Raw genomic sequence first — 20112 nt, forward strand, 5'->3', positions numbered from 1 at the left:
CTGCACATTTCCATACCCTGATTTGTTTGGATTTCTTTCAAATCTGACCTTAATTCCGAGTATTTCCTGGGTTTATAATACTTAGCTTGGGGATATTTACAACATAACTTTCATGTATTTTGTCCACAATAACTGAATGTATTCTTAACCTTAATTCCATCTTAACATTGCGAAACAGAAACAATGTACCTTTATTACACTGAAAAAAGTCAAGCACAAACAACAAGCAAGCAGCCCAAAGAATGCTACCTCGCAAGTTTTTCAAATGATTTGCAAATACAAAGTATGTTGATTCTTTAATAATTGTTTATTTTAACTTTTATTGCCCAATTCAGGGATACACTCTGGCTACTTGACGCTGTGGTAAAGCAGCACAAAAATAACACAGCCATGTTGAGATGCACGTTCCTCTAGAGCATTGCTGAGCAGCTGGTTTGCCTCGCCCTGTCCATCTCCCATCCTGACCTGTCAATTCCCGTCCTCCACCCACCCTCTCTCCCCTTCCATCTCCACCTGTGTGTGCACACACCCGCATCGCCACCACCTGCCTCTGTCCTGTCTCCGAGCCCACCTTACTCTGACACGCACCTGCACCCACTCCCTGGCATTCCTACCCTGGGGTAGGTGGGATACACCAGGCGCCTTCTAAAAAGAACTACTTAAAATCAGCCACAACTTGCAGGCCATTTCTCATAAACCGATCACTCATCTTCAAGCAAAGGTGGTCATACCAAATCCTGAAAGTCATCTGTTTTTGGTGACTATCTGCTTGGGTTTTGTCACGCTTGAGGTCTTCTCCCAAAAAGGCCAATGCTCCCTACAGTTCTGGGGACAGTGAAACCATGTCCATAGTACCCAATTCTGCCAGACAGGAGGCAGAACACTGAACTGCACAACAAGGATGTCAGAGAGATGCCCAGAAACCTCAGACTTGCTGACTACTGCCCCAAATAGGCAGCTGCCACAGAACTGTCTCTGCTGATGCAGGAATTTCAATTACAGAATTAAGAAAAACCCCCAAGCTGGCTTGACCACAGATGCCACGTTTTTCAAGAAATACATTCTTTAAAGCTACCTCCTAATGAAGAAAACAGATTCACTTGTAGGTCCTTAGAAAAAATCTCTTTATAAACAGAGTGCTTTAATTTTACAGAAGATCTTCTCATCTGCATCTGTAACAAAAAAAGCTGAGCTCCTACTTAAAATGGAACATCCTTTTGTTAGCTGCAGCGGATCCCTTTCTAAATTTATTAATGCACTTCATTTTACCAGTTAAACCTTTAAGTCCTTTACTCATTAGTGTCACATTATTACTTGTTTTTTTATGATCTATAAAATATTACTGTTCTAGAAATGCTAAATCCCACATTTATCCACAGTGAACATTTACCCTATATCTTCACTACTTCTGTAAAAAAGGAGATGTTTTTCTGATACGTCCTTCTTCAACACCATCACATCTACAATGTATTTCCTACAAAGTTAATCAGTATAAAATCTAGATCATATCCATAGCAACTATAAAAAAATATATAACAACTATTTCAGGACAAGGTTTTTCATCAGTGCCACGTCTGCCTCTGACACACACGTAACACTCCCACTGGAATCAGCGGGAGACCTACGCATGTGCCCGAGACACGCATTATGCTCCCAGACCTAGGCAAGACTTCTGACACCGTGTGACATGCAGGACTTGCTCACCAATAACGAGACCGTGGGCCGTGCTTCTGATAAGATCCTGAACGGCCTCAGTCACGGATGAGCCACGCTACTTTCCACTGCCACTACTTCTGCGTTGCATGAACCAAAGCAGCGGCCAGAGCTCAAACTGACGGCTCCCACAACACACAGATCTACCTAAACGTTTCCAACAATGCCCCAAGAACCGCAAGTTCACTTAGTCTGTATTTTTAACAACACAGGGCTTTTCTTATTATAAATTTCAAAACAAAACCAAAGAATTCCACATAATATTTATACTTTCAAAAGTACAATATTAATACAGGTCGGTCAGTTAGAAATAACAGCAGTTTGTTAGGTCTACAAGATTTAACGTAAAACCGGTTTACAAATGCTGAAAAGCAGTAGTGGTCCAATAGTCACCATTACACATGAATTTCTCTCTTCCAGAAAATAAAAAAAATCCCAATTCAAATTTACCAGTATCAATGAAATATTAATAAAACACCCCCAAACATGCCACAATCACTATTCACAAATAAAGTTAAAATGAAATATACAAAAATTCACTTAATACTGTTAAATAACAATAAACTACAAGATTTCCTGAACAGAAATGGTAGGACCCCTGAACGTTTTACAGTGAATGTCAGGAAAAATTAAGTTACCTATGACTATTTTCATGATATACCAGCCAAAGATTTACATGAACATTTCAAAATATACCAATAAAGATTTACAGTCTCTTTAAGATGCACTAAACAAATAGGTTCATAAAGGTGAACACAAATGCTTAAAAATACTGTAACCATCACCAAGGTGTACTTATGATACTCACTGAGATGCATAAGCATAGTAGTAATATGTTTACTATCTCTGGAAAACAGATAACATCTAAGATCTGAAAAACTCCCTAAGTTCCCACTGTAAAAGCTCTGTAGCACAGTGAGTTCTTATCAAGTACAAACTTGCATCTTTCCAGTTGATTTCAAGTGAATAATGCACAAATGGCAGAGCAACAAGGCGGGAAAAGTGTGACATTATTCCCATGTTCTTGTAATTAGTTGTCCTGTTCCTCTGTAACGAAAAGTAAGTCAGGGTCCAACGTATATGAATTATCTTTTTTACTATTTGTATTTCTAAGTTAAAAATAAGGTAAAAAAGTCCTTGTTTCTGCAGGCCCCATATGCACAACAATGTGCAAATATTTTATGCTGGAGTAAGCCTGACAAAATTTATCATCCAGCCTCCATGCTTTAATTTATCAATAACTAACGTAGGATCTGAGAGCAAATCATAGTTACTGTTCACTTGTTGGAATCAACTTTCACACCGTGTGCTTTTCAAAAACATAATACGCATTATAATTTTTCAACTATTTCAACACATACTTCCAATGTTAAATAAGGAATTAAGTGCCAAGAACTTAGAGCATTAAAGATGGCTCACCTATAGCCAAGCAAAGCTATGTTTACATTCCAGGAAACACTGCAGTTTAAGAAATAGAAAAAAACCCCGCAGCAGTAGAACATTTTATCAAGAGAAACAGATGCATTCACATATTATAAAGCCATTGCAACTTTTTCAGGCATGGAACTGTTGTGTTAACTATACAGACAGTAGTTATTTAGCAGCAATGATTCCGCAATAAATAATGCACTGTGTTTCTCAGTCCTGCACAAAAATTGCAGCTACAGTTACATCAACAGCTGTAACCTACTGGCTCTAGTGGCAGAGGAGACCTTAAAACCAACTGTACAAAAAATTGTCACACTGTGACAACAAATATAAAAACATAATTTGCAGGTTGGAAATAAAAAGACTCCACTGTGAAGAGGACAGTGTAGACAAACTGCGATTCCAAGTCCACCAACAGAAAGCACTGCCTTTGGATCCGAGTCCTTGATCGACAGGATAGCCTTGGGCTTGACTCTGCACTGCCCACTTTAAAAAAGCATGCTCTGCCTTCTGTTCTTCCCATGTCCTACAACAGAACATGGACCACGGTAAGAAAGCTAAGCATTTACACAGGAGAAGTACTAAGTTATTATCTACATTGTCATTCTATGTCAAGAGAATATCCTTTGTGCTTAAACCAAAACCAGCATCTTTCTTTTAACTGCACTTAATGTATTTTTTTTCACTTTGCCACATTCACACCCACACATTTATGGTTTGAATCTCCAAGATACTCTCAGATTAACCTCCAAGATACTCTCAGATTAACAGTCCCTCTGCCCATCCCTGGCAAAACTCACCTCTTTCTGTGCCTTTGGCTTGTATGTCTCTACAGAAATCTCAGTAAATCATTCTTGATATTTATTTGAGTACATTTAACAAAGCATTTTTCAATTACAAATGCCTCTGGCACAGCATTCTTTTAGCACACATGAGAAAAAAATCAAGCTTTCCATACCTGTCTCTGGGTAGGTGGAATTTCGAAAGCCAGGGTCTTTTTGCAATTGAATCTCTTTTAGACTGAATATTGAAACACCTGGAATGTAGCAAAGACATTCATTCACATCCAAACATAACTATGTTTTATTAAACAAAATTATATTCTTAATTACATAGTTTAGAATAAAAAAGTTTCCTACTGACAAATATTTAAGTCAATATATATCAGACTTCTTTTAATAGAGTTTTTCCTTATGCAACATACTTAGCTTTAATGTACTATCTTAACAATATTCTGCTACTTTACTGCTCCTCTTACTTTCAGGCAGAGTGTGTATTCTTGTTCCAAGACTTCTGAAGTATGCGTGTTTCATGGCCTCTTCTGCTGAAATTCTCTTCTTTGATTCATACTATTAATATAAAAGCATAGAATCGTGTTGGTTTCCATTAAAAATCTCTTTGAATCAAGTGATTTCATCAAAGGGAGAAACAGAGTTTTATTTGCTCAGTATTTCCCATAATGCACGCACAAAAATCTAAGATGTTATCTGAATCAGTACTGCCAACATATAACAAGGCTGCTAAAATAGTCAAAATAACTTTTGTGAATGCAAGTCAAAAACATACTTTACTTATAGATGTTACAATGCTTAGATGTCTGCTACTTGGCATCCATGCCAATTCTGGACAATGATGCACTCACTTAAAAAGATGTACACAAATAAGAACAAAGGTTTGGACTGCAAGTACTGTTCTAAAACAATGGGTAAATAGAAGAAGACCTGCTGTAGAATTTAAATCTCAGACTGCAAAGCAGTATAAGCGCACTCCACTTTAGGTAATAAGAATTTTTAACACTGTGAAGTCACAGTGCTGCATGTACTCAAAGACTTAGGAGCTGGCCTTCTATCTTGTTTCTGGCTCATTTTTCATACAGATTAGAAGATTTAAGCCCACATACCACTCCACCTTTTGAATACAGTTTGCAAATTGAAGAGTTACACCTTAGTAACTCCTTCTCTGGTACTGACTCAGTTCATCGTTACGGAAATACAGTATTTGTATTTAAATGTTCTGGTTTAATGCCATATTTCACAAGAGATTTAGTTTTTTCAGGATATTGTTAACACAGAAAAATCTACTCTTACAAGAAGTAGTATAAGAAGACATCGGTTCTGGAGAAAAAAAAAGTAAACACAGTTTTTTTTAATTCTCACAGTGCACTGGCTTCCCAAAACTCATTCTTCTCACATCATCCACTACAGACTCACCTACACATTTCACTTTGAGATAGATCTACCAGATCCTATCGCTTCTAATACATTTTGCAAATAATATATTAAAAGTCTAAACTTGCACTTTTATAAAGTAAAGCCACAAAACACATCTTACTTGAAGGAACTTCGCTATCAATTCAATTCCTTCCGTGTCTAGCCTAAAAATAAAAATATTTTTAAAAATTAAAACAGTTATTGAACTATATTTACAAAAGTAAAACTGCTGAGGAACTAAATTAAACTATATCAAACCTGAAAATTAAATTGAAACATAGAAATGCTTTCACTTAAACAACATTTATGTATGTTAAACTATGTGCACATGAGTACCAATATGTCAGAACAAGACATTTGAAAAACACTGGGGATAGACAAAACCTGAGTTTGGATTGTGATTTACTAGGTTGATCTGGATTATTTATTTGAAATTTTAAAATTATTTTTTAAAGCTTAATACTACTTAATACTACACTCACTAGGAAACAATGTTAATCTTTTTCTTCAATGTCAACAAAAAATCTGTAGTCTATATTATAAAGTTTATTTATATTAACTGTACAGATCCTTCAACTCCCTCATTATAGTTTTAAAATTATTTCAAGAAACTGCCAAGGAAACCTGGCTATTTAAAAAAATGGCCTGGACCATAATAGTATAACCAGAAGAGAATCTGGGTTATTTAGGAAATGCTGTGTGAATACTCCTACCAGAAAGACATTATTAATTGGAGTTTATAGTTCTATAGGTATTAAGGAGCTGTGGTACCTAGAATGAAATTAGAGAGAGTAATCACATAGTACCAGGATTCTGCTTTACATTAGCATCTGCCCACAATAACGCAACTGATGAGTAGTTTTGCAGAATTCAGTAGCAGACTGTACTTGGAAATATGTTCCCATTCACGAATATGGAAAGCCACAGGGATGCATATTTTCTATTAACAAAACACAGAGTACCTTGGTGCATGGTTGATGAGAGGTTGTGGTTTATACTTAGGAAAGTTGTAGTTTCTAAATTCATCACTGGAAGAAATGCCTGGCCATGTTTCTTGACATGGAGTTCCTGCATTTAAAAGCAGCAACAAATTCAGCTTAAAAATGTAAACAAACAACTTCAACATAAATAAGCCTTTATCTTGTAATTTAAAAAAGAAAAACATCATTCAATATGTCTGTGTTCTGCAAACTGAGTTGTACACTCAGCTGAATAATATTTCATCACCTTGATTATAATGCAATATAAAATATCATTGTTTATAAAGATCTACAGTTCTCATACAAACATAAAGCATCAACATTACTGCTGAAAGTATCCATTTACCAAGAAGTCTGAAAATTAAGTGCAGTTCATCTTCAACAGTTGAACCAGGAAAAAGAGGCCTTCCTGATGCCATTTCAAAAAATATGCATCCGACGCCCCTTTATAAAAATAGGAAAAAGATTAAGCAGAAATAATCCTAAAATTTTAGCTCTTAAATACTTTTGTAATTTTTCTTCAATTAAAACAAATTATTAAATTAGTTGTTAGTCACACATTTCTATTAAAAATATGATTTAGAAAGATGTGTAGCAACAAAGAGTTGTCAAAGACTGAACAAAACCTGTGTCATAGCTGTATTATATCCCCTTCCTTCACATGTCAAGTCAATCAATTGCATTAAAGTTCATAGTAAAATACCACATTATCATGTCACTGGGAGAACAAGGTTTATTTTTCCCTCTATTACTATGGGCCTAATGCTTGCTTACTCCAAGCAATAACATGATACTGTGCATTTTCAGAGAGGAACAGTAGCGCCTTCCCAGTCTATCAATCCTTTCTCTAAGAATCTAATTCAGTTGTAGCCTACAAAAATTCAAAGGATTTGAGTATATGAGTATTTGAATGTTACTATATAACAGCAGAGTTAACATTTTTTCAACTTGACTCAGAACAAAATTTTAAATGAGACAAAGCTATACAAACCACATGTCAATTTGAGTTGAATACTCTGAAGATCCAAGGAGAACATCAGGTGGTCTGTACCATAATGTGACAACTTCATTGGAATAGGTCTTTGTAGGAACAGACTTTGCTCTTGCCAATCCTTGATAAAAAGGGAAATGAAGAGTCATATGAGCTTGCTGAAATCCTTTTTGCATGAAATTGACAAAGGATCTTTAAGAACTAAGTCAACCTTATTATATTTGCTAAATACCTTCCTTTAATGCTCATTTAAAGGCCTTAATAAATACATTTCTACAATTTGTGATTTGCCTTTTGGTATTTACGGCAATCTTGTGGTCAGCATTTTTAAGCACAGAAGACAGGTAAACAGATCAAATTCTGAGCTAATCCTATACATTTCATTAAATCCACAAAGCACTAGATCAACATGACACCTCCCCACTGAAAAAACCCCCCTGCACTTTTTCTGTTTGAAAATCACATTGCAAAAGGCAGAAGGCAACAAACGAATAATGAAATAGTGGAAACAGACCAAATCAGCATTGGATCAGCAGGGTTCTTCCATTCTAACATTGTCAATTTGTCAGTAATATCTTCAATAAAATTCAGGTCTATCATGTTAGATGCAATCTTCTGAGCAACTTTCACTCACACACAACGGGAACAACCAGTGGTATCGTAACTTTTGAAGGATCTTCCAGACATAGAAGGTAACAGGAAAATGTGCATGCCCCATCTACTGTAAATCCCAAAGGAACTTGGTGCATCAAGTGATGGAGCAAGACCTAACAATTTAGTGTATGACCCTTTTCTTCTCACCTCATGTCATAGTTACCCTGCTTTAGAGTGACTCTGGAGTGTTTGGAGAAGCAACTTGAGCTCCACCACAAGGATTTGATTAAGTATCAATTTCAAAGGAAGCTGTTAAGAATACTTTCAAACCACAAGTCAAGTGACAGCATTACCCATACAGGTATTACTTTGATTACTGATACTCTGTAAAAGACTGACTTTCATTTTCCCTTTGAGAACATCCAAATTCCCTACAGACCCAATGTACTCACTTCTCCTTTTATAAGGAAAAAAGTGTTTCTTTTGCTGAGAGATAAAAATATTTGTTACAGAATAATTTCAGGCCATACCAAAATCTGCAAGCTTCAGTTCTCCTTTCTCATTAATGAGTAGATTTTGCGGCTTCAAATCTCGATGTAACACCTTTCTCCTATGACAGTATGCCAAACCACGAAGAATCTGATATAAAAATAGCTACAAAAGAGAACATTTATATAAATTAGACAAAGAATGTTAGTCCACAGATTACATGACCGTAACAGCCCTTCTGGGTAGTGGAGAGTTAAGTCTCTGTACTGTAAGTAGGACAAAACCACTTTTCAAAAAGTGAGTTACTTTTCCATATGAACACATTCTGAATATCTTCATTATTGTTCAGAGATTTAAAATCCTTTTATGCTAATGCACTGCTTTAGCACCATACTTTACAACAAAGACTTTTAAGAGCAATTTGTTCTGTTTAACTGAAGAGCACCACAGGCCTATTTATTTTTAAAGTAAGCATTTACTACTGCTCTTGCACACACTGATGTTTTTAAAGGTAACTGTCTCTGACTATATACTCAAGTTCCCTTCTGCCACAGAATCTCTTCTGAAAATGCAGCTCAGCATCCTTTCTATCCAACTGTGCTAAACTATGTAAAGAATGTTTTGGCATGCTACTGGAAAAATACACTTGGATTCACAAGCTCACAGAGAGATGGGGAAACGAGGATTACTAAAACAGCCTAGCTGCCTCTGGCGTTTACATTCATCCCCTCACCTTGACACACACAGGCTTATTTTAGTCCTTTGCAATAGCAAGCTGAGCAAGTAGCTCCAGTCATGCATATTAATGCTGCACATACATAGATATTAAAGTAGTAAGGGATGAAGAAAGGTTTGGCAGTGAAGCAAGTTTACTATATTACTGCATTAAGAACTGTTCTGCAGTTTCTGTACATATAAAGGTCTGATCTTGACCACAGAAGTTCTGGGTAGCCATTGCTGGCATTTACCACACAATGGCCCTCAGTCAGCACAGGTGATCAGATATACAATGAAAAAATATAGAGCAGTACTGAAAGCAATGTTTACCAATGTGACAAATTCATCATGGAACACAACCTTTGAGGGAAAACACTAGAATGTTTTCATATGACCATTTTCTAACACATCGATTTATTTTGTACCAAGTGACACCACCAATTCTTTTTTGTAAACTGGGCAAATACACAGCAGGTGTAGTTATATCCATCTGTTCTCAGTCTACTGACGTGGGATTTACCCGTTCTAGAAAAACAGGAATTGGGACTGATCTCTTTCTTTCTTTGTTTTCTTTTAAGAGCAGAATGAGGAGCAACAAGTTTTGTTCAATCTACTCATGTCCATACTGTTGCAGGGGTAGTCAGTCCCAAGCTATATTAGCAGGACTGCTATGGAAATCGATGGCCATCTTTAGTGTACACTGGGACTGCAAGGATTAGTCAAGAATGAAAAGCAGGTTATTCTACAGAAATTGTGAATCTTCACCGCTGTTGCCAGGGATCTTCTTGGAAATCCACAGGACACCAAAATTTTGGTTAAAACTAATACTTGCAGAGATCACATCTTCATGTTGTCAAAACACAAAAAAATTAAAATCACTGACGAACGTGAGGGGAGTGATGACAGGGAGGTCTCTCAAACGCTAACGATGACTCGAACCCCCACAGCTATTGCAAGGTAAGCACCTACAGCTGTTCTGTTTTACCAGTGCCAAAGGTAGTGACCATATAAACCTGCTCTTCGAGCACAGCTGAAACCACAGGCAAACAAGGAAAAACAGTTGCTCTGCTTAGCTCGGATTACCACAACCAGATTCTGCTTGTTCTTTAACTGCACTTATTATAGGAGTCAGTTTCCCACTTACAGCTTTCCCTTACGTTTTTTTAAGCTTAAAGCTTTATTTATTAATTTGCAGATAATTAAAAACACAAATGTAATTATGGGGTTTTTTGTCTCTGCAAAGTAGAAACAAATTAAAGAATTTCTCTTTGCAGACTCTCAAAGGAAGCAACAGAGGAGGTTAAGGGCAGATGTCTTTCCACAGAGATACTTCCTGTAATGTGACAACAGAATAAAAGACAAAGCTAACCAAACAGTAACCAGTATCTAGACTGAGTGCCAACTCACTTCACTCATTTCAAGACAGCACTGACCTCTCCTTGGAACCTTGTTTATAAAGCCCTAAGTATTAATGAACATAAAGAGTTACTCCAGTTTTCCAAGTCAAAAACTGCTTCTTATGAGAGAGGTAACACCTGAACTTGAGTTAGTTTCAGCAGACTCAGATTCAAAACTGAGTCATTTGGCCTGGCCGCAGCCATAGTTAAAAGAAAAAGCAATTAAGCCTTAAAGGAAATTACTTCCATTTTCTTCCTGGTGGAAAGATGAACATAACTCATTCTTAAACATATATTTTTAATTTCTTATTTGTGTGTGGTTGGCAGTGGCACCCAAACCCACATTCATAATCAAGGCTACATTTTTCTGTGTATATAGTATGCATATATGTAGCACGTTTGTATATAGTGTGCCTATATATCAAACTACAGCCTTAATAAATGAGTATAAAGCAGTGGAAGGACAGGAAGAGGCCAAAAGAGTTATGAGTGTATTATTTTTTAGGAATTTTTAAATTTTAGATATTTAACTTCAAAGGGAATTAAAATAATATGAAGTTACATAATCTCCTCTTTTCAATGTTTTAAACACTTAAAATCCATCAAAATCATAAAGACTCCATTTGATGTCAAATGCAGTTAAGTCAGGCCAAAAGGTCAACAAGAAAGTTGTTTCCTTATTTTATCTTTTGAAAAGACCAAACCATATAGCTCCTGATTATTAAATTCTCTGAGATCCTTAGGACAAAGCTGAAGGCAGTCACTGTCACTGAAAACACTCACCTTTACATTGTGCATACTCATGATGTTACCACAGTCGTCCATGTACTGCTTCAGATCCTTGTCCTATCAAAACACCATCATCATTGTTCAGTCAAATTATGGACAACACATTGCATGAATATTATGTCTTGTTAGAACTGAAATAATACATCAGAAAAATGAGTTTTCTGCAAAAGATATTCAATGACAGAAAACCCAAAAGCCTGGGCACAGAAAACTCTGTCTTTCCACAGGATATAAATACCCATGTCTTTCAGCAAGCTGCATCAGCTCAGGCAACATTATTTGCTACTGCCTTCTCCTCCATCTGTGTGTGGCACAGTATTTTATAAAACTGGTATATTCTCCAATTGCACTGGAAGTGAGCTACATCATAAGAGAAAAATATCGTAGGAACAGTAACGTGATTAACCTTTTCTACAGTTAATGACTTTGGACAAGTAGGCCATTTGCTCAGATCGACCACAACTACCTGCTATGAATGAAACTCTGAAAGCTTCACAATATAATTTACAGTAATTTAAGAACGGAATACGCTTTTTTAATTTTCAGCTGCATTATTGTAGATGCAGGAGAAAATTAGAATAGTCCCAGTATTTTTAAAAAGAGTACAGAATTTCCTTTATGTTTCCATTTCTTAGAAATAATATACTGAATGTAAAGGTCACTAATTGTTTAAGCACTTACCAGGTATTCAAAAACAAGAGTCAAAGACTTGTCTGTGTGCACAATATCGTGTAATGTAACAATATTTGCATGCTTCAGATCTTTTAATAATGACACTGCAAAAGAGAAAAGTAAGTAAAAAATAAGTAAATGGAAAGCATTAAATGCATTTCTAACAAGTTCATACATTTAGGCTATTGGGGGTTTTTTGCTTAAAAAGCTATTTTTAGAAACATAATACTCTCATAGATTAAGTTAATAAGAAAGATATTTAATCAAAGCACCAAACATACACTTGAGTAATAAGCTGTATTTTGAAAATTATACATTTCAGACAGAAGTCATACAATAAAAATGTATTCTGAGTCCCTGAAAGTTACTTAAAAATAGTGGTCTAATTCAGTATCAAATCATTCATTTGTAACAATGCATCTGAGATCACAATCACCCCTCATAAAGTAAATAAATCTGAAACACAACCTCTAAATATGTTTGAACGAAAATTTTCCTGATCTATACTAATACCAATTTCACTGATCTCCCATGAAGCCTGTGTATTCCAAGTACAAAAAACAAATCCAGAAGTATCTGAAATTCCAAAAATTAAAGAAAAAGTTACCACCTTCTCTTATGGCTGTGCACGGTGCTCCCTCTTCATGTTCCAGGCGAATTTCTTTCAGAGCTACCAGGTTCTCTGTCAATTTACTTCTCCCCTTATAAACTGTTGCATAAGTACCCTATAAAATGGAAAAAAAGAGGAAACTTTTACAAGTTGTTCCTTCATTGAAACATTAGTTAAATAAAAACACATAAACTTCTGGTCTGAGGTTTTAAGAGGTTTCATTTTGGATATGAATAGTTTTTACATTATATTCTTTTGATATTATGTAAAAGTACAGAAGTATTTTTCAAGCAGAGGACTGAACTCACAGAAGGCACAAGGGATGTGTATGCTTAGCAGCTCTGGAAATTACGTGGAAACCTATATACCACAGAGCTACCAAAGAAGTCAGATCAGGTAGCATTAAGTTCACAAAGTTCACTGCTGGGATCATTTATGCTCCTGAAAGTCTCTGTTTGACTACTGATACCCAGCTCAGGTGTCTCTACACTATGCTGCACTTGTGTCTCCAAAGGCTGCAGACATACTCTCCCACAAGCTTAATGAAAACATATTGGAACAGGCTGCCCAGGGAAGTGGCTGAGTCACTGCCCCTGGAGGTATTTAAAAGATGTGTAAATGACAGATAAAAGACTTAGGGACCTGGTTTAGTGGTGGACTTGGCAGTGCTGGGTAACAGTTGGACTTGATGATCTTAAAGGCCTTTTCCAATCTAAACAATTCTGTGATTCCACAAAACTGGTGCTGTCCACTATATTTTTTAAGCAAGTTTAGACTATGTACATCCACAACTATCACTTCATCGCTATTAAATTACCATTCCTCTAGAGATGGGCATTGTTGTGTCATGTCTAGTGATCCATCCAGCAAGTACTAGCGGCAAAATAAGAAAGTAAATGTGTTTGGAAATTAAAATGTTGCAAATGGAGGACTGCAACACTCACAGCAGAGATGCTGACCAGCCCTGCCTCCTTCTGCAATGTTGCGTGTCTTGTTCATATCTGATCCCACTGGTACAGGACTGACACTTGGCCCCACCTACTATTTCTCTGGAAGTCAGAGGCTGAGTGGAGGTGGAAAGCCTGCTGCCCTCCTGGATGCAAAGGCAAAATCAAAGTGTTCTGTACTTCACTTGGCAGCACCTGGCTGGCTGCCTGGCTCAGGCATGCAGGCTTCTTTACCAGAACACACGTAGCTACTGCCTGCTCCTTGCAAGCACTGGCCTCTAGTCCATTATAACTCCTGGCAGGAGGACACCAGACTTAATTAGTTTTATTATTAACAGAATAATTTTGTCTATACTACAAAAAGCCAGCCTCTGTAAGAAGGTCACAGCTCAATTGCTAACGGAGTCTTGTCTTCCTCAGCTCTATGACAGTTTTTCTGCTTTTTGTTTCCTTTTTTTTTTTGCTTATCATATATGCATAGAACATTTGTGTGGTTGTGAAATTGTTATACATGTTGAATATGTTTGGTTTACTGAAAAGATAAATTCAACTGCTATTTTGAGGGATTTAGAGAATTTCAGTTAACACTTATGCAAAATTTTATATAAGACATTGTCATCAAAGCAGTGATCATTCCAAAAGAAAGTTATACATACCTCTCCAAGCTTTTCTAACTTGATATAGGTTTCCATTTTTCCAAATCCGATTTCTGACTGCAATGAAATAAATGGAAAATTCATTATTAAAACCAAACAATTTATACATCATTTAATAAGCAAGCTAAACGTCATTTCAGAAAATTACCTGATAGTAAACACCAAATAACTGTTATTTTTAAAACAATTTAGCATGTTATGATATAAATGCATCCCAGCATCCAGCTTGTTGGCCAGTCTCCCGTGTATCCTGGAAGAACGATGTACTGAGTTACACTTAGACCAAACCCTCACTTTAACCTTCCTCCTACTTAGGTCTTCTCCACTCTTCTGATCTGATTACTACTAATGAGGATGTTATAGCTCAAAGCAAAGAAGTCACCTCAAACTAGTCCATTCTTTCTCTTGTTCAGCATAACCATATGCTCCTGCTTCTTTCAAAGTAAATTTATTTGCTATGTTCAAGATCCCAGCTCCAAATTTCCTCTCCCATTCTGACCTCTCAATGCTTTTCAGACTAAAACTTTGCTAGGAAAATCCCTAAACATAATTCCTCCACAAGCTTCAGCTTTGTCTCAACAATTTACATTTCTTACCTCATAACTCTACATCTTTGTGTATTTTACTTGGATCTATTCACCTTCTCTTTTTGGTCACCAGCTTAGCTCTTCAATGCAAGCCAGAGGGCTTTGCCTGCCTATATAGTACCTTTATTCCCAAAGACTGTAAAATTGTTGCTCTTTTCCCATTTGAATTCACTGCTACTCTTATATTTAACATGGTTGTCTCTAATAGTTATTTTCATATAAGACCACAGTCAATTGTACCGATTGTTTTATAGCTTTCTATTGTTCTCGCAGTGTAAAGAATGCATGTAAATTTTTAAACCAATTTACAACATGCATATGTCAAAACCCAAAATTCATAGGCTTCATGGGATTATGCTTTACTGACAACTGGACAAACACTACAACAAAAAAGCCAGGTTTTCTCCCCTAGCATCAACTTTCACTTCCATACATAGCCCTCCCCGGTTATTTATTTCCAAGGAACAATCCTTTGATCTTGGACTGGCTTTAGCACCCAGGTCCACATATCAGAACACACTGATTTGCTCCTAAAAATCTGATTGATATTAAAGTTTCATATTATTTCATGGTAACACAGTGTAACATAAATACTGATGACTGTATTCAGATTTGACAATAATACAATATGAAGGTAAGAAAAGTTTGATTAATACTTAATTTTCAGAACACATGTAAGAAAATACATCCGAAGTAAGTGTAAGATCTTGTCTGTAAATATATTTGATATATCTAAGAGAAATAAAGGACATATAATTATGCCAACATAGCATTAAGAGTAATTCTGCTTTATTAAATTATTGCTAGAAATGAAATGTTTTAGAACTGTCTACGCAGTGATACTTACTTATAGCATCACACATATTTAGGAGCTTGTCAAAGACAAGCTGTTTATCTCAAAATACAAGCAAAGTTGATATTTGGCAAGCCTTAGGGATTATAGCTCCAGTGAGATTTTAAACATACCCCTGATACAGGTACAATGTCAGCAAAATAAATATTATGTTTCCAAGTGCATTTTGACCTACTTAAACAAACATATCTTGAAGTGAGTATTAGATGGTATTAGAATTAAAAAGATAGGCTGCTTAGTTGACAGGAGAAACTAAAGGAGAACTCATAGCCATTGGTCTTATCGCCAGACAGTCTGGGATACAATTTAAAAAGCCTAATTACTAGGAAACCTTGATGATTTCATCAAGACTAAACAAATTCATTCTCTTCTTTTAATACAATAAAACCATAAAATGTTTCCTACATACAGAAGACAGATTTTCTCCAAGACCTGTTTTTTTATGTTTAAATTTTTGATCACATTTTGGTTGCTTATCATTCCTAAGAAAAACTAGTTTTTACATTCCTCAAACTAAGAACAATTTCATTTTTCCTTCAAAATATTTTCTGAACTATTTCATTTTTTTTCTGTAATATGCATCTACCTTGACTTACACAGAAACACTGATGAACTGCATTTTTGGTCTTTGACTTCTAATAACTGGTGCAGAAGTTACACCTGTGCCACTGCGCATGCAACACTGTTGATGCATGCACAAAATCCAATTACGGTAAAAGCTATTTTTTTTTGTTGTATTTCAAAGTAAAACACCAGACCTAAAATATAACAAGTCCTCACTAGGTACTTTTTATAGCCTTTTTCCTTTGATTCCTATCAAGCCTGAAAAGAAACATGCCTTTGAAACAGAGCATAGTAGTCATATATTGTAATTAACAGTCTGCTACCAGGCTTTCAATGACAATTTTGGAATAACGAGCCCTTGAATTTCTCTTTTTTAAAGCTTAGTTTGAAATCATGAAAGGACAATGCAGCAAATGCATGCCTGCATCCCACAACACTGCTGGCAGGTTTCATTTTGGACTTTTAAGCCCTTTAAAAATGAAAGCATTTTTAAAAGGTGAAATGAAACAACCTTGTGACAGCACGCTGATTCCACACACAAACCATATTCATTAGAGGGCACTGTTTTTCTGTCAGTCTTTCAGGAAGTACAGAGAACTTCGGCTACTCTCAGGGCTCGATGTTAAATGAGCAAGGAGACTTAAACATACGGGAGAATTCCCCCAGCCCCCCAGTAGTGGACTCCACTGAAAAGGTTCTATGGAACAGGTATTTCGCCAGTATTTGAAGACAGGTTTGGGGAAGTCTGTTCCTCAGTCCAATGCTACATCAGTAACTAAGGGGTAAATGAGCTACAAAATTCTGGCATAAATATTTCAGCTAGCTACATTGTTATTACTTCCAGAGCTTTGCTCCAATCTTCTTTTCTTTTAATATTGTTCCTGTAAAAGGTGGCAAGCAGATCAGAGCTTCGTTAGTCTAGCACACTAAATTGTATTTTTTTCAGGGTAAAAATACATGAAATCTCAACCACTGCTTTGTTAAAAACATTATTCACAATGAGTAAAGATATTTCACAGTTAAGAAGCTATTTCACTACAAGTACTTTGACGTGTATTTTTCAGCAAATCAGCTATTAAATCAAGAAAACATTAATGTACGTTTCATAAACGTATTCAGTTTTTATCTGTGAAGAATTTCTCACCAAAGAATTTGCTCAGGAATTCAGTAATAGTCTAGTAACTCTTTAAAACCTCAATTAACATTAAGAAAGCTCATAGATCAAATTATGACTGAAATGAAGCAATTTTTATAAAAATAAGGCAATAGTGGTGCTTTTTGTATTATTTCAGGGATGTGCATATTTTATATGCACAAGTATCTCACATTTCTAGGACTTATACTCTAATTACAGTATAGAAATACTCATTCTACCATCTCCAAGAGAAAGACTTATTTTTTAAAGTAACCCCATAATCTAAAAAGGTACATGTGAATTTATTCATTCTTTCTTTTAGGAAATCACTTGTGCTTTAAAACAACAACAACAAAAATGCAAATCATCCACTATCATCTCAACAGCAATTCTGAGAAAGAAAATTTGTTATCCAATACAAAAAGAACAGTAAGGAGGACCTGCCTTCATATTATGCTCCTTTAGGGCCTTCCTACTAAATCATATGAAGGCCCCAGCCTTGACCTAAGACTGTGTGGCCTATTTGCTCAAACAGATCATCCCTGCTCTAAAAAGCAAAAGGATTTAAGTATGTACTTCAGGAGTTGAGTTAAGCCACTGATTTCCATGGGTCAAGACCTTCAATGAGAAATGACAGGACGAAGATTGCAGAAGAAAAATCAAAGAAAGGGTAAAGTTCTTAATTGAATTTTGACAGGTGCATGCTGACGTTCAGGACATAAAAGCCAAGGTGCAAATGAGGCTGAAACATACCCCTGGAATACAAGCACGTTCAGTAAATGGATTCTGAAGACCCAAGAGGTTGGTTTAGAAAGGCAGCTTCATTACACTTACTAGTGATGCTCTACGAGAGCGTCGGCTCATGGGTTGATCAAAGGGTGGGCTGTTGATCTGCAACTTTTCAAGATACACATCGGGTATCCTGATGTCAGCGGGCAGGGACAAGCGCTTGTTCAAATCCTGCAGCAAAGAACATGGAAAAGAGAAGGGTCAAATGCAATTCAGAATTTCCTCAAACATTTTTTAACACTTGTAGTGCTACTGGTTTTCCAGTGTTACTGTTTAAAACTGAAATGTTTATACAATTAAAAATAATCTCACAGAAACTGCTTTAAGAACATGTTCTCTTCTAACAATACTTCAACTTGCTTAGATAACAGGTTAAAAAAAGACAAACCCTGTGCAAACTCATTAATCTAACAAGAGGAAAGAAATATTAAAATGCAATTAATTACACTGTGGACAAATGTATTGAGTTTACTTGGATACTTATACACACCCTGAACACCGGAGACTGAGAATTCAGAGACTTGTAAATACATTTCTTTTCTTATAGCAATTACATTAGAATAACAAGAGATCTCTATGATTCAAAATATATCACCCTCTCTTTCTCTTGACTACTGCAAGTTACAGACTTACTTCAATTTCCAGTTTTTCCAGTCTTACAAAACAGAATGGCTTCATTATTAGAGCCAACTATAACAAGTATTATTACATTTTTCTATTTCAAACTCTTTTTTACAGGATCTTTAGAAAATGAAAACGCCATTACATAAAAGCAGTTTTCCCTCAATCAGAATCTGTTTTTCACTAGTAATTTTTTTTTAACAACAATATTCATTATTTCTAAGACAAGAGGGAAACAAAATCACATTTGAGCAAATGGGGGGGAGGAGAAAATTTCTTTGGGGTGACTGCACACTCTTACTGTTTTTATTTTTAGTTTGGCTTTAATCTCAAACATGCCAGAAAACAAAATATCAAATGTTGTCTTAAAAATGGCCAGTCACTGTTACATAGATAAAAGGGCAACATATCCAGACTCACAAAACATGGGAAGTATTTTCCAAAACACCAGGAATTGTTTTTTGGTGAAGGTAGCTTATTCAAGTAAAGAAAATCATGCACAATGTCACAGTATACAATCCACTCCCATAGATTCTACCCTGAAGTTAAGAGGACATCTCTGGAAGCACCACTGTTTTCACACTTTTCTCCAGCACAGGAGGGGAACTCCAGATTTCTGCTGGTGGAGCTCAGATTTAATCAGTATTGACCCGAGGGCAGCAAGGCATTCTGGAAGTTACCCTTTTCTATCTTACCTGTCACCTCCAGATGGGCATCCTGAGCTAACCTAAATGTTGGCAGCTACATCCTAGTTCAGTTCCCCTCAGGCTTGACCATGTGCTTCTACTCATGTCTTTGCAGCAGCTTTGAACTATTTCAGCATGCTAAATCATCGAGAAACTATCTCAGGCAAAGTGCAAAAGCTTCCTGCCAGCTTTGTGCTCCAAACAGGTTCAGTGTAAGGTCACACAAGCTCACAGCCTGAACACAGGGCAGGAGAGGCAGAGCAAGCCCAGGAAGCTGGCAGCCAAATTGGCTTAGGCTGACAAAAGAACTGGATCATCAGACTTTTCAAGACTCGAGATCTTGGTGAACAACTTGCTAAGCTTTCAGTGATGAGAATGCATTTGAACCATGTATATGCATGACCTGTGCACATCCCTGGAGCAAAAGCTAAGCAAAAAGTATCAGTTAAAGATATATACTTTGAAAAATCTATATAATTTGTCGATTAGTTGAATCTCAGGTAGGACTGAGGTGTTAATATATATCCCCCCAGGATGATTTACATATGCTATTCACTATGGCCACTGGATATCGGCAGAAATTTTTAGAGAGATGCCAGCAGAGCTCCAAATTCTGGCAGCTGATCCTCCTTTTCTTCTTTTGTTCCTCACACCTCCTTAGGTGCAGAGCACAAAGTCTGTTAG

The 20112-nt window shown here is 36.3% G+C and overlaps 1 protein-coding gene across 2 annotated transcripts in view; it reads right to left on the minus strand.

The window, feature by feature from the left end:
• Positions 1 to 288: 288 nt before the first annotated feature.
• CDK17 (cyclin dependent kinase 17) overlaps positions 289 to 20112 on the minus strand; it is a 91240-nt gene continuing 71416 nt past the window's right edge. For both annotated transcript variants that reach the window (XM_050323435.1, XM_050323436.1), the window contains 13 exons: positions 18167 to 18292; positions 14194 to 14250; positions 12591 to 12705; positions 11990 to 12084; positions 11303 to 11365; positions 8447 to 8570; positions 7323 to 7443; positions 6678 to 6775; positions 6314 to 6419; positions 5473 to 5515; positions 4400 to 4490; positions 4100 to 4177; positions 289 to 3667 (listed from right to left, as the gene is read on the minus strand). In XM_050323435.1, the coding sequence (XP_050179392.1) occupies positions 3630 to 3667; positions 4100 to 4177; positions 4400 to 4490; positions 5473 to 5515; positions 6314 to 6419; positions 6678 to 6775; positions 7323 to 7443; positions 8447 to 8570; positions 11303 to 11365; positions 11990 to 12084; positions 12591 to 12705; positions 14194 to 14250; positions 18167 to 18292 (1155 nt within the window). In that variant the 3' untranslated portion in view covers positions 289 to 3629. The remainder of the gene's footprint in view (positions 3668 to 4099; positions 4178 to 4399; positions 4491 to 5472; positions 5516 to 6313; positions 6420 to 6677; positions 6776 to 7322; positions 7444 to 8446; positions 8571 to 11302; positions 11366 to 11989; positions 12085 to 12590; positions 12706 to 14193; positions 14251 to 18166; positions 18293 to 20112) is intronic.

The sequence above is a fragment of the Myiozetetes cayanensis genome, unplaced genomic scaffold (genome assembly GCF_022539395.1).
Source record: "Myiozetetes cayanensis isolate MyiCay16 unplaced genomic scaffold, myiCay2020 scf3, whole genome shotgun sequence".
Lineage (NCBI taxonomy): Eukaryota > Metazoa > Chordata > Aves > Passeriformes > Tyrannidae > Myiozetetes > Myiozetetes cayanensis.